Source organism: Phaenicophaeus curvirostris, chromosome 19, assembly GCF_032191515.1.
Source record: "Phaenicophaeus curvirostris isolate KB17595 chromosome 19, BPBGC_Pcur_1.0, whole genome shotgun sequence".
Taxonomy (NCBI): domain Eukaryota; kingdom Metazoa; phylum Chordata; class Aves; order Cuculiformes; family Cuculidae; genus Phaenicophaeus; species Phaenicophaeus curvirostris.
Genome location: NC_091410.1, coordinates 11590539 through 11606646, shown reverse-complemented (window position 1 = coordinate 11606646; position 16108 = coordinate 11590539). Strand labels below are relative to the sequence as shown.

The following is a 16108-nucleotide window of genomic DNA, read 5'->3' as shown; positions in this document are numbered from 1 at the left end:
ATCAAACAGACAAATTCTAAACTGATTGTCTTTAAATGCCCATGCTCTGCTAGCACAGATTTGTTATGAACTATATGGCTATGACCTAGCTACTCAAATCTTTATCAAACAGAAACCACTGAAAACTTGTAGTTTTGGCACATCAGTTCTGAGATACGTTAAGACAGAAGTCGCAGAAAACACATGTAATTTATTACTGGCTACACAGTAAACCAGTAACTTTTACAATAAGCATGCTAAAGGAAAGCAGTTGTGCTGGGTCACTGCCACACCACTCTGTAGACAGCAACTAAGAGAGCAAGAGCAAAAGAGAAAAGAGTTTACTGTGATACTAGAATTGCACCATTTGCTGATTTATTATTAGTACTTCTATTTTTTAAGTACCTCCATAGTTTTCAAAAATCACTTTATTTTTAAACAGATTATCAGTTTTCAAAAACAGTTTTCGTACTCCTTTGAGTTTTCCAAAATGTGCACAAACCTCTCTGCTTTCTTTATGTAACTTATTTGCTTCTTGTGCTGCAGCAGCAACCTGCTGGCTTTTCATCTGGCACAACTTGCTATCTGGATTTCGTAATCTTGTGAGCATTCGCGTCGAACCTGGCGTGCCTTTTCCTGCGCCTGGAGAATCACTTCTTTCACCATTAGATTTCTCTCCTGTTCAGGAAAAAAAAAAAGCTTTTAAAACAAACTGGAAAAATGGAAGGTTTTTGCTGATGTATGAGACTTATAAAGAAGAAAAGAAAAGGCAGATAAAACAAAAGTTACACCCACTAGTGTTACTATTACCTATGTCCTCTGAAGTTTGGGATCCCCTCTCTGCATTTTCAGCATCATCAGGTGTCTTAATGGAGTCATTCTGCCCAGAGCCCAACTCGCTACTGCTGCTGTTGTCAACATCTGACTGCAGAGCTGCAGTGGATGCGCTGCTGCTGTTGCAAGGGATCATCTGACCAGTTTCTTCTACAAAAGAACAACTTCATTTTTAGCCTTTCTTTTAAATGGGATCAGTGCAACTTTTTTCTACTCCTTCCAGTAGAGTGACCTAGAAATAAATCACTCCAGCTTCCCAGTGAGAACAAGCCACCATCCCCCAAAAATGTCTTCCTGATTTTGTGCAAAACAGACGCAGCTTTGCTGTTTCAAGAACACAAGATTTTTCTGTTTCTAGAATTCTTCCAAAACATCAGAGGTTCTGTTGTTCTTAAGAAAGGTGACAGAACAAGACCTCCTTTTCGTGAAATGCTCACTCGTGGCAGAAAAATAACTGCATAAATACTGTGGGATTCTTCTAAGATGCCTAACGTAAATGCATCTCGATTTCTAGCATCACCAAAGGCGTGACCACTACCATTCTATCCATTTACCTTTTTTGCTGAAAGGAAAAATGAAGCCATTTGTGGTGTCTGCTGTTTGGAGTTAAGCGGAAGTACCCAAACTGAACTCTTCACTGACTTGTATCCAAATGGCATTTAACAAGGATGGTGACAGACACATTCTCTTCTAGCTTTGCATTTCACCCTTGTTTTCCCCCTCTCTGGGGCAGCTGCCTCACTGACACTGGTTCAGGACCTCCCTCTCCCTCTGAAATGAGTCTCAAACCACTATTTCATAATAGGAACACAGGTAACATAATAAATAAATTAGACTTCGGGAAGAATCCTCTACGCGTGCGCACACACACTTACACACACGCACACACACTTTCTTACAAAAAAAGCCCACTAGTTTCAAAAAAAGCTAGAAACACTGGAAGGATAAAAGTACCTGTGAAAGTACAATTAAAAAATAACTATGAATATTTAAGTGCACCTTTGAAATAAAATACAAACCCCTACATGTGCCTGGAACAAAGTTATTTATCGTTTCCATTAAATCTCTATACTTCTCTTTTAACTTCAAAATGGAATAAAAACTATGACAACAGGCAAAAATTTGGTCAGATATCTAAAATGTATACATTTTGCCCCCCATACTAGATGGTTTTCTCTATCAAAAACCTATTATCTGGCTTCCAGATTACAGATTAAACTGAACTTTCATTTTTTTCTCCTATAAACAAAGTTAATTACAAGGTTTGGATGCATTTATATTGGCAAGATCAAGAATTGCAACCTGTATCTGAATGGAGAACTACGTCTGGAAAAAGAAAATGTTTACCACCACTTCTTATAACATAAAACAGTGAGGATGGCTATGTTACAGATTAGAATATTCTTACATTTTTAAGAACTGAAAATACAACTCATCATTTTAACAGTAATCAGCTGTTTAGAATAACATTTGTTTAGATAGTAAATCTTGTAATAGAACATAACTTTTAATATAATAGAAAATCATTCTAAAATCATTTGTTACACCTAATCAAGTGTATTCCTGAATCTCAAGTTCTACTACTTCTGAATCACTGACATGGCAGAATAAAACACGTTAAAACACAACAACTGCCCCGTTCGTACAATTCTGAAATATGCTTGCATCCCCTAGCACGACAACTTAGTCTCAACATTTCAGTGCAATGGTTTACTCGTGAATGAAAATACTTTGTTAGTAATTTATACGTAAATGAGAGGTTAAAATAATAAACAAGCCAGCAGCAAATTAGAGTTGACATAAAATTTGGTAAGATGCTAACGATCATTATGGGTCACTATGGAAAAATAAAACATACAGAAAATAGACATTAAAAGCTTAGTCATAGTCATCTTTGGAAGGCATGGAAACAAATGCTAACGTCATAGAGGACCATAAATTTCAAGCACTAATTGCAAGAAAATTATCTTTGAGATGTTAATGACAACGTAGCAGTAAAGAATGGCACTGCAAGCAAACGGCATGGGTGATGTATGCTGTGAATGGTTTTAGTGGACAAATCAGATAGAAACCATAACAGATTCCCAAAATTACAGAGGCATCAGTAACAGTGCCTTCTGTACCTGAGAGTTCCTGAGGGAGCTCTGATGCCACCATCTTCTCTGCCACGTTGTTGCTATCAAGGGTTTCTGACTGACACCCCATTGCGTTCTTCCCTTCAGAGCAACTAGACTCTCCTGCAGAAGGATTTGGGTGGTTGTCGTCAGTGCTTGATGTCACAGAGTTACTTTTATCCCCAACGACTGTTGCCTCTATAGTAAAACGCACAACAAAACTTTAGGGATATTCTTTAGTATCTTAGGATGTCATTTGGCATCATCCATAGCAAGCAGCTTCGGCAGCTCTGTCTGCCTGACATTGCTGAAAAACATGAAGTTTCTGCTTTCCTTTTTATTTTCCCTGTGAGATAGCGTTGTCTCCAAATCAAAGCATAAACTAAATCTGATGAGGAAAATAATGTTAGAAGTGCCACAACACTGCATATTACAAATGTATTGATCCTGTAAGTACCACCTGTACCTCAAGCCAAGGTATCTACAAGCTAGCTGTATTTAATTTGAAAAGTATACAAATTGGTGAAATTACTTAACAAGAAAAATAATTACAATATACAACCACAAAGGAACTGACAAAAATCTCCCATTACTTAAATAACTTGGACAATCACACAGAAAACCTCAAACGTGTTAACACGTGAAGAAATGTGAGGATCTTACTAAAAGATTCATTTCATTAAATGAAGGTGTTAAACTTGTAGTTTCTTTACCTTCTGTTTTCGCTTTTTCCGCATCTTGCTCAGTGGCAATTTCCTCAATCTTGTCTTGGTCTCCTGATTCTTCCTTGCTTCTTTCAGCATCTGTCTGATCATTATCAACATCACTTTTGGCCTTTTCTGCTTCATCATCTGCTGTGGTTTTATCTTCCACTATTTCACCTTTTCTTGCTCTGATAATGTCCAAGATTTCATCTGCAACAGAGAGGATGTTGTCATCAATACACAACAAGCCACCACTTTGGAGCAGAAAACACATGACATCAATACTGCTTCTTTCCAATAAGACAAAAGGTAACAGCCATCTCCTTACCACCTTTTTCCCCACAAGGAAATAATTCCAAAGATCAAACTATTGATTCCTCAGAGCTGTGCACTTACATAGTGAATACTTAAATGTTTAGACCCAAATATCTAATCTTCACGTCTTCCAAAGAACCAAATTTCAGACCTTCACAGATTTATATTGCTACTCATTTCTCCAAGGTAGAGAAATAAAGTTGGTGGGGAACTGCAGAGGAGGTATGCGCTTTTCCACACTTTCCATAATATTGGAGCTCTAATATTTTTGCTACTCCAACTCCCATTGGACTGTAAAGCGTTTATGAGGAGTGTTTGCATCTATTTATCTATCTATATAAAAGACATACATACATATATATACATATACATATATAAAAATATAAAAGACATTACATCCAGAACCCTTTGACAGTTAACAGAACTCCACCTGGAATGATCATAATCTAGCACACCTTAAATTTATCAAGATTCTGAATCATTCAGGACATCCTGGAATAGATGATACATAGTCCTACAAGAAGTCAGCACAACATAGCCATGCTGGTACACCAGCACGATGCTTTTCCATCAACTTCTATGAACTTCTTAGAATAAATATAAACCAGTATTTCATTTGAAGTGCAACATCTGTTCCCATTAAACAAAATATTCTTACCATTTGCTGCAGAAAGGAAAGACTTGTTGTTGCCCCTTGCTTTATTAGTAAGGTCTTCTGTCACGTCCATGTGCCGATGAATTTCATCACGCATTTCTTCCAGAGTTTTGCATAGGTCAGCTTCCCAGTAATCTTTGTCCAGGCATTCAATTAACTCTGCCAGCTGTATCTTTGTGCTATAGTACCAGACTTTCTTATCCTTCTCACTTTCAGAATCTTCCTCTCTGAAAGAGTATTTAAAAAAATACTAATTTTAAAATATCTGGATAAATGAGAAAAATTACTATCAGCCTCCTTTTTACAGAGAACTACTTAATGCCAATACCTGAGTTTGGAGAAATAAATCACGTGAGGATTTATCACATATCCAGTTTAGTACCCAAACACTTTTTTCTAACTTCCCTCCCTTTCTCCATCCCTTCAGAAGATCTCATGACAATTACCTCAAGAAAGCTTTCGAAGACTCTCCTCAAAACTGGTTTGTCCAATCTGGCAACTAGGTTTATTCTCAGTAAATTCACTATCACTGTAACCAGTAATCCATTACTAAGTCTGAAACAATTTGCAATGAAAGAGGGTTTGGGTCTAGAATCCATAATGGGCAGCATTTCTGGCTGCATATTTAGGAAATAACCAAGTTAGAAAATTCAAAGTGTGGAACATCACATTAAGGAAATATTCCATATCAGCTTCTCTACGACATTCACCTAAGAGCACACCTGTAAGGGATAAAAGAATCATAACACGATCCTTTGAATAGATCAAGGGATTCCCAAATTGTTTATCCAGGGGACCTCATGACACCACGAGCCTCGACAGAACTGCTGGAGAACCACAGTATCCAAAGCACCTCAACAAAGCCACCAGGCCCAAGCAAGCTCCATAAATACCTCGGGTAACAGCCTCTCCTGGAGTGCTGGAGCACATCAAGAAGAAAGAGGCTGCTTGATTTCAGCTTGGCTTGTTAGGACCTGTTTAGCAGCAGCCAGATTGATGCCAGCGGAGGCTTGTTCACACAGCACATCCCAGTACTCTCAATACCATGAACACCGTGTGGGGTGACATGATGATTTTTCTGCCTGGCCATCTGGGAGAGGAGCTAAACCATTGCCACACTTGCAGTCCCCTTAAAAGCATTCCAGGCCTACGGCTCACTAATGATCGATCCTAAACCAAAGCATCCATAGGAACGGAAAGCTGTCTGCAGTTGGGAAGCTCTGCCCCTCATATGGTTTGTTGGGAGCTCCTCTCTACCGCCTGCCTCCCTCACACTGTAAAGGCAGAGAAAACTGGCCTCATATTCAGAAGCCACACAACCACAAGGCAACTTGATTGTCACCTTCTTGCTGTTTTCCACATTCTACTTAAGAAACAACTGTAATATTCACAACTCAATCAGAATACTACTAAAATAAGGTGGTTATGAACTTAACAGTAACATTACTCAAAATTCTACTAATAATTTGTCACAACCATGACTACAAAATGGACTTTTGGTTTTGATAAAACCTGATGTATTGCAAAGAAATACTACCATTTCTCTCCAAAGGCCTTTGCTCAAAAGAAGAAACTAATTCTATGTTATCCATTTACTCCTCCCAGCTACCAGGAACCTTCCGTTAGTTTTAAGAGGTTCACATGGTTAGTTTGACAAGTTTTCTCAGAAAACAGCTCATTTTAGGAAGGCTGCCCACATACAACACATCAAAAAGTAACAGCTGAAATCACTGGACTTCATGGAATATTCTACGCCTGTAGACTTCCAAGTTAAAGAAAAATTATTATTTAAACCACATTTCTGTTGAACCAAGAAAGTTATTTATTCACAATAGGAGGAACAGCAGCACCTTTACTATTGTTTGTGAACAAAAGCAACAGAAAAGGAAGACAAAGGCAAATGTCCAAAAAACTAAGATAGAAGAGGAGATAAGAAGACAATAATACAACTTTGTACAGCCAGAGGAAAGAGGAGGATGACACACAATGCTTAACTAAAAAGGTCAGGGAGACTATGCCTTCTAAAACTTGCCTGGCAGACACCCAATGGGAGTGGCGAGAGCAAGACACTCGTACAGCAGCAGTCGTAAGGCTGTTCTGTGCCTTACTAGCACGACTGCAGAACATAATGCTTTTGCTAAATTTATGCTTTAATTATTTCTTAGCTTACCAAAAAGGGAACTTCAACATTTCATTTTGAATCCCTAGCTCATTACATGATTATTTACGAGACAGATATGCCATTTATACACTTTCTTATGTGACCTAGATATGCAACAACACAAAAGCTTTATACACTTTACATTCCATGAAGAAAGGCTGTGCTAGCACCTGCTGGCCAGAGCAGCTTAGGCACAGAGGCTTGTACACCTGGCTTAAACTTGGACACTGATCAGTCAAGGGGTTTGTTCTTTTTACCACTTTCTTCCCCCATTTAGCAAATCTCAAACTGCCACAATAATGCTAACGCATCCAGGATGCGTATGTGCCACCTGAAAATCCCAAGCATCACCTGTCTTTTCCCAACAGCTCTTTCTATTCTAGTGACACAAGGTTCCACTGGACTGAAAAGCAATTAGCTGTTATCTTCAATGTCCCTATACAATTCAGAATAAAGCCATCAATACCAGTAAGGGTGTGCTCTATTATACGGCAATAAAACCCAGAAGCATGCTGTGAAGCATCCAGACACCAGGCCACAGAAGGCACCTAGAGCTCAGCTTTCCATGTGTGACTGATTAAAGAGATGCTTAGGTAATATTCTGGCAACAATGAGGTTATCTGAGAGTATTTTACATTCCCTCTATTTCATTTATACAGGGTTATGAACATAGAATTGCTCTTGAATTGAAGGCCATCACAATCTTAATAACAGAATTTCAGAAATTAATGTTTTCTCTTCACAAAAGCACAGACAGAACATGAAACGGCACAAGCTTTCTGTATGTATGTTTACAAGAAGTCAGACTTCTTTTCAAGATGCAGGTATATGCCAGTGGAAGCCCTGGAGTGCTCATCACCAACTCACTAACAGTCGAAGAACTACAGCAGAAATCATTCTATGCAAACCTGTTTGGCGAAGTTCATTAAGATTTAAATTAAGAATTAAATAGCAAAATTAACTTTCCCTGAAAAGGGACCCTACTTTTACCCTTGGAACAAACCAGAGAGGCTGGCATAACACTAAGATGGGAGGATGCAAGGGTCAGTTCCCAGTGTTTTTGCTGACAAGCTGGGCAGAGAGGCCGGCATGGTGCTGGACGGGTCTGCTTGGTCCCCAGGGGACTCGCTGAGTCACAGTCATTAAGTGAGGCCGTGCAAGGAAGGAAAGAATCACACAAGTATTTCCTACCTCTTTCAGCCTCCTTCACTGTCAGGAACTTTTCAGTGGCAGGCTCTAGGGGCAGCCTTAAAGACTGATAAAAATGACAACACAGAAGATGCTAGAGACTTTCAAATAAAGTAACAGCACAGTAGTTACACCCCTTCCTGAATTACGTGCTGATCCAGTCAGAAGCTGAAGGATTCAGCAAATTTTTTAAAGTGCCGTACTCAAATGAAGATCCAAAACCTTTTTAATTGGAGAAAGTAGAGAAGAACCTACTAAGAATACAAACAGCATGACAAACGTTGAGGGAAAAAGACTGGAACTGGGTTTGATCATGGAGGAAGATACATACAAGTCAGGAATAACATTTTGTGTCTCATTACTGCTAGTAAAAAAAAAACAAAACCAAAAAAGCACCAAACAACATTTTGTCATATTCTCTCACAGACATCTGACAAATCCAAGGCACCTCAATACTTTTACAAAGATAACTTGTTAAAATATTGCAGCAGTTTCCTAGGAGAACAAGTCCAAATCCTGAATTCCCTGACTTGTAACCTTGCAGAAACAACCTTCAAAAGCCAAACAAATGCAACTGACCCAGACACAGCATCCTAGCTTTGATAATAGCTTGAAACAAAAACCACAGGAATTAATTATCTCCTGCCTTCCTTTTTTTTTTTTTAAATTTGGTTGATATTTACTCATAGGGATCTATAAGAGCCCTCCTCAGTGCCCACTTTTCCAGCTTTGTAAAACAGAAGAGGTGAAAAACAGAAACAAAGCCACAAGGATGGGCTTATGCAAGGCTTATTACTCTCAGCAAGCGATGAGGGTGGAAATAAAAGAACCACTGAACAACAAGTCTACAATGCCCTTGAAAAAGATGGGAAAAGCAGCGGTATGGTGGATTTGTAACATTTATAAAAGGAGAGAGGAGACGCAGTGAAAAGCCCTAAAAACTCCCTTGAAAAAGAAAACAAAATGCATTAGCTAACAATACACTCGAGCAAGGGCACTATAGCTTAAAGGTCTAAACTGAGTCCTTAGAGGTGGCCCGTTTGCAAGATGAAAAGCTATCAACAGTCCTTGCAATCCCATTTAAAGACACTGGCTAATACCTTAACTTTCATCATAATCTGCTTGGCATGAAACTCTCAAGGTGTCCAGCTGTGCACCTTTTCTCCATAAAACTGAATGGAAAATTGTATTGCAAGAAATCTAGTGAAATCTCCTTATTTTTCTTAAATTAACAATATCATTAATTTCACTTAAATACCATTTCTTCTCCATTACGAGGACAACTGCGTAAGAACAGTCTTTTGTAAGAAAGACCTGTCTCTAGCTATTTTCACTTACATAGATGCAAGTAATGGTCTTATCTAAAGAAAGATGGCAACAGCAACTTAGAGGATATACTAAAAATACATTTGATAACGACACTATTCTTTAGAAAGTACTAAATTATTAGTTTACTTACATAATGATCCTTCTGTTCAGGAACCAGTATTTTCTTCTATGCCGGTCATATCCAATAGGTTCATGTCGAATGTATGGTTTATTTTTTTGGATTTCAGCAACGCAGTCAGTTACTCCAGGCACCTTATGTGCTACGCAGACCTCACACTGCCATTCGTCTTCAGGTACCTCCTCAAGAGGGGGTTTCACGCACTCCAAATGGTACACAGCTGAACAAGTTTCACAGCAAAGTAAATCCCCAAGTTTGTGACAAACCCTACAATGATCATCATACTGAATAACACCTTCTGACATTAACTCTTCACGTGCAATGTTTGTTGTAAGAAACTGATCCACTAAGAACTGCAGAACTTTGATTTTATTCTCTACTGGTCCATAAGGATAGTCCTCTGTCTCTTGGAAAGGAAGAACATGATGGTATTCCTTGTCACTCTCACAATATACCCGCAGAACCTCTGGCCACGTCATTCCATCTATGAAATACAAAGTGGAATTAACACTATCTTTGAGGTCAGCAGGTCCAAAGGTAGTATTTGAAGTGTCTTCTTCACGTAAAACTGCTTTTAAAAGCACTATGTGCATCTCTGCCATAAGTGTGCACTGCTCTTGACTTACCAGAGCAGCACAGAAGTCCTCAAAACGAAAAGGAGAGAGGCGTAAAACAGTGCCAAAGTTCCTTAGTACCTCATAGATGGCAATAACATTCATTATATGCTCACTAGGCACCATTAAGTCCTCTGAGGATTTAGGAAACTCCAAGGGTGGGATATCTTTTTCTTCCAATATTGGAGAACGAGGACGATGAACTCTTTGTCTTCTCCTACCTGGAACAAAAAACAACAGTAAGAATTTTGCCATGCACAGGATGACATGTTTAAGCATCTATCAGCAATGACCGTGTGTCAAGCTTTCTAAACTACTGCAAATATCCATATCTTCACAATTACACAAATGTGATAATTCAGCTAAAAATGTTATACTTTAATTAACAGTATGAATATAAAACACACAAGATATCTGAAGCTTTCCTTCGGACACTCGGAGCAGTTGCATTTCCCATATAATATACATCTAGTAAATCTTCAAAATGACGTCTAGAATTCTAATTGTTTAAATGAGTCAAAAAGGCAGACATTTCCCTCAGCCAAAAAAATGATTTACAGATTCGTCTCATTTTCATTCAGCATGACTAGTTTATCATTTCTTCTTGGAACGTTAACTGTAAACTTGAAGAATCAAGCTTCAAACAACAGCTATTTTGTATTAAAATACTGCAAGCTATTCTGCTATCCAGCAATAACATACAGGAAAGATGATTTCAAGCAGATAGAATCAAAGAATGGGTTGGGTTGGAAGGGACTTTAAAGCCCATCCAGTTCTTCCCTCCTGCCACGGGCAGGGACACCTCCCAGTAGATGAGGCTGCTCAAGGCCCATCCAACCTGGCCTTGAACACCTCCAGGGATGGGGCAGCCACGACTTCTCAGGGCAACCTGGGCCAGTGTCTCACCACACTTATCATGAAGAATTTCTTCCTAATGTCTAATCTAAATCTTCCTACTTCCAATTTAAAACCATTTCCCCTCATTCTATCACTCTATGCCCTTGCAAAAAGCCTCTCCCCAGCTTTCTTGTAGGCTCCCTTCAGGTACTGGAAGGCTGCTATAAGCTCTCCCCAGAGAGGAGTTATTGTGTTATCAGGACACAAAGTATGTCACCGTACCATTGTAAAGAATTTGACTTTGGTGCAAGTACAGTGTAATCGGGCGGCTGCATTATTCACTCTACCTTTCATCTTTAAATAAATTTACATATTTTCATGTTTGCTTGGGCAAAAAAAGCACAGAAGTTTAAAAAGTAATTGTAAAACTGATAGTTTAGACAATAAGGAAAACCATGCTGCATTATAAAATGCATGTTTCATCCATCCACTGCCCTGTGTTATGCCTCAGGGTACGCAGCGGTTACTTTATCGTACCACTCAACACTCCCAATCCACACCGTAAATCACACACCACATCTCAAATAATTTCTCTTTTCAGACGCTGAACTGCTCTGAACAATCCTGCACTGTACATAACACTCGTTTCCAGAGCTAAAAAGGGAAAGTACTCAGAGATAAAGAATATTTTAGAAGGAAACAGTACTCAGACATACTTTTCTTGAACAGCTTGGTGACACAGTATTTCAAATCTTTCTACTTGTTTTCTGTTTGCTGTTTTTCTTTTTCAGTTTCTAATTTCCATACCTGGGCTGAACAGAACTTGAACACTGAAACTTGGAAGGATCACAACGCGTCATTTGGAAATTCAGACACTCCAAACAATGTGTGCTTAAACCTATTACTGTTTGATGCGCAAACTGCAATCTCAGGAAACATTCCAGAAACCTTTAAAAAACAAAACTGCCCCCAAAAAATCAAACCAACAAAACCGAGTTGTCCAATCTCCACTGAAAAAGATGGATGTTCTCTGCCAAGGTGCTCATAAACCTTGACGCACTCTCAGTGCCTGATGAACTATAATCACAAGTGCAGGTCAATGGTACACGACAGACCAGCTCAAAGTGCTAGAGTCTGTTCAGAGCTGAAATTTGTTGTGTTCTGCTCATGGGTGGATCAGCCCCTCCCTTGCCACCAGCTCTGACAGCTGAAGAAAGGCAGTTTTGAACTCCAAATAAGGACTCTGCACTTGTTTGCAATTCTGATAACAACAATTTCTTCATGGCTAATTATCCGCAGTGTTCTGACCGCCCATACAGCTCACACAGCTTCCAAGCAGTTTCAACTTCTGTGAAGGTTTTTGAAGCTCACAGATCACATTTACTACCCAACTGCTCTTCACGTACACAAAAGAATCCCTCACATTTTGAAAAAGGTTTTCCTACAATAAACATCCAACTTTTCAAGCTCCTCACTTCCAAGGAAAATCTCCTCTTTTCCACAAGGCAAATTGCCCAAAGCTTGAATTCGACAGTCACTTGCAGGCAAAGCCAAACCAAACCAAACCCCAAAACTACTTTGGTCCCTTCAAATATCTGTATGTTCAAATGATTTTATTTTACTTTTAATCATTTTAGAGATTCTGGGACTTGACAGCAACTTTATTTTTCCTCCATTTGACATTTGTCATGGATTTCGCCCTCCCCAGGGAATTCCGAGAACTATCTGTGAGAAAGAGTGTAAACTGAAATGTAATTAAATACATTAAAAAAATTAATGACCCCAATTTAAATATTTAAGAGAGAAGTGCAAGCCTGCATACACTATACAGTTGATGATTACACAGTTATTTTGATTTGGGATGCTACATATGCCCACTCCATTAAAACGTATTTAAAATAATATACGGAAGTGAACCAGTAAAACAAATTTTTGTGCGGTTCCATATTGAGCAGTCAACAGAATTAAGCTGTTGCTCTCTTTTTGACTTTGTATTATTGCATCGCCTACTGCCAGTAATATTTTTCAATTTATCTCAGTATAGTTCAAATAACTAATTGATTTTTACGATTTACCCTGAATAATTTCTCATTTATGGAAATCTCTTCCCCCAGCAGTGGGTTTTTTTGTTTCAAGTAGAAAATGCAATACGTACTATTTTGCCTGAATCTGAAAAAAGAGAATTCCAGACTAGGTGTAGCAGCAGAAGTTACTTCTCCTTTAGGCACCACCACCTGACTGACTGGACTTCAAATGGAATCTAGGAATCTGTTCTCTGCTAAAAATGTCAATTTACTCACATGGAGGATTCCCAAAATGGACTAGATTTACACATGAACTGCACACTTGAGATTGTTTCTAGATATTAACCAAATCCCTGAATCAAAGTCCACCTTCAAGTTTGAGTCAGTACAAAGTGAGAAAACGTCTACTTTATGCCACTGAAATTCCATAGTTTTATTTGGAAGGATAAATCAATTTGCAACAGCCTCCCGCTGCCGCAAATGGACTATTCACAGGATCCAGATCATCTTCAGTGCCTCAGCATTATATTTCTACCTAGCACATGACTCTTTTAAATCACATTTCTTCACTAGTTGTCTCCAAATGTAATGAAGTAGTCTGCAATGGTTGCCTCTCCCTATATTGAATTCTCTAGCAGAAGAGCTGCCTGTAATTAAGATTAAAGAGTAAACAGTTTTACTCACATGGCACATTTAATTATATATTGATAATTATAGTCTACACTTACCATAATCTAGTAAAATAATTTATATTACAAATATTTAAGCAAAACACAGTAACGATATTTGAAATATGATTAAGTTATTGAACTGAAGTAACAGGCTGAACACTCAAACCCAGAATTTTCTGAAACACTTAAAAGCCCAAACCCTTGCTTTACTTGGGTTTTTTTTATTTCCATCTATTCAACCTACGTGGTTTAAACACTGACCCTTTCAAAATTTAGACGTTAAGGTGGGGTTAAAAGAAAACATAAGAAATTATCTGCCAGAATCACTGTCTTGTTTAAACCACGAGGGTGGCAGCTACGCTGGTATGACCTAAAAAAACCCCACTGGTCCCAGCATTACATCATGAGAAAACTCACACCTGGTCTCATTTCTCTTCTCTAAAAACTTCCCCTTCCTCAATTTCTCAGCACTTGGGCACCAAGACTCCTCCTCAGAGTTACTGTTTGGGGGGGAAAGACCCACCAATGAGTTTCAAATACTTCAGAAATGTGTCACAGCAAGGCCGAGGGTATGAACATAGAACGCCCTCCCAGGCACACTCCACAAAACTGACCCTAGTGAGTGAAAAGACTTTCAGTTTGCCCCCAATAAGAGATTAATTTTTGCCTTCAAGTTCCACAAGTCAAGTTCCACACTGCCTCTACATAAAAGTCCATCTTTAGGAGACGCAGAACTGAGTTGGTTTGGTTTTCCAGATTATGAATCACTACAGAAACTTCTCAACGTACAGACCAACTGGCAGTAATACAGTGTCTTGGAAGCAGGAGTACTCCTTAGAGAAGATGCCCTGTCCTAAATTTTCCTTGCTCCTGGAAATTCTGACTTTTGACTGCCCTCCTGAACTCACTGGGACTCACCTATTTTTGTTCGGTTTTAAACAAAGAGACAAGAACCAGACGCTTGGTGTTCCATGTTACTATTCTGCATCAGGCAAGTTTCAAATAAGAACATACAGCGACACACAAGCTCTTGTAAGGAATCACTGAGAAATCTCAAAACAGTGGATGAAAATGTCTTTTCATTTTCTTTTCCCACAGCAGAGCGCATGAACTCGATACAGCTACACGTTGGACACAGCAACATCCAAACTAGTTCCTTAATTAAAAGTCAGCCTCGTGGGAAAGCATTTGCTCAGCTTACACCAAAGAAGAAAAAGCAGTAAAATGAATCAGTTTAACATAAAGTAAGAATGTATTATGAAAAGCAGTACCAAAATAGAAAAATCTTAATCTTTTTCTTGGGAAAGGCCAAAATTATAGGCTTTGACTTATGAAAACCACTTTTTTTCCTTTTAAATGACAACCAACACGACAACCAATGTTTCTAACATTCACAAGTCAAACAATCTCTTCCAGAGAAACTTTCCAAAAGAATAAGATGCATTTGTAACTACTTATAAGCGCAGCTCCAATTTGAATGCTGTCTGCATCAATCACACTTAACCCAAATTTATTTATTTTGCCTTGAAAAGAAAATAAACCAACTCCAAACCAGATTAGACTTAAAATCTAAACCAACATTAAAAATGAGACATTCCAAACACCACAAAGCTTTGGAAGTTGAAGCACAAATGAGAAATAACTCGTTATGAGAGTGGATGCTGAAAGCATCTTCCAGAAAGTACCCATATCACAGAAATTGTCAACACATCCTCCTGAGTTAAGTTTCACTACTGCCTTCCAAAATTACAAAACTAGGTCTTGATGTTCTTCAAAACCTATTTTAAAACTTTAAAACTTAGTGGCTGTTTATTTTTTCAGTTTGTGCATCTGCTAGTACTACACTCCTAAATCAAACCAGCCTTCTCTACTGATTCTACATGAAGAATTTAATCCCTCCACATTGTGGCCATCAGCTCACCTGCAGCAGGCGCCAGGAACAGGAAACCCCTGTATCCTAAATCATCATTTTAACATATGCATAACTAACTCAAGACAAGCAGCAGATGAGATCCCACACTGTCATTCTGAGAAGTCACAGTCCTTTTGTGCCAAGAACTCAGGAAAACAAACAAACAAACAATGTAACACTAATACAAGGGTTTTCAGGAACATTTTGACAATTTCTAGTTGGAACACACTCTGGATAAGTTGTAACTAAATTCAGAAGTAAGTGAGCCCTGAGAATCAACCCCAATCTACTAAAATCCATGTTTATTCACCTTGCACCAGCTATGCAACATAATGGTCAGCTACGGAATTTTACTGCATGCCTAAAAAAGTCTGCACAACCAACTCACCTGCAGTACCTCAAATTATTCTGCCTTTTAAAACAAACATGCTTTGACAATGGTACGGTGCTTGCTGTGCACAGCTTCTGAGGAAGATGACCGAAGTAAAAACACTCTATTCAGATAAACCGCAGGTTTGCATGGCAATACAACAGAATCAGCCATAGACTGATTCCTCTGGCCTTTTACACCATTTCTTTCCTAGAACTCCTCTTACATTTTTCATGACTGGCAGGATGAACCAGGGAGAGTTCCTCTAGAGTACAAATGCCAA

The 16108-nt window shown here is 38.7% G+C and overlaps 1 protein-coding gene across 6 annotated transcripts in view; it reads right to left on the bottom strand.

Annotated features, from left to right (window-relative positions):
• The window catches only part of BPTF (bromodomain PHD finger transcription factor), a 47413-nt gene that overhangs the window by 26676 nt on the left and 4629 nt on the right, over positions 1–16108 (bottom strand). For all 6 annotated transcript variants that reach the window (XM_069872742.1, XM_069872744.1, XM_069872741.1 and 3 more), the window contains exons 2-7: positions 9410–10232; positions 4605–4828; positions 3641–3841; positions 2937–3125; positions 790–963; positions 482–657 (exon numbers count right to left, since the gene is read on the bottom strand). In XM_069872742.1, the coding sequence (XP_069728843.1) occupies positions 482–657; positions 790–963; positions 2937–3125; positions 3641–3841; positions 4605–4828; positions 9410–10232 (1787 nt within the window). The remainder of the gene's footprint in view (positions 1–481; positions 658–789; positions 964–2936; positions 3126–3640; positions 3842–4604; positions 4829–9409; positions 10233–16108) is intronic.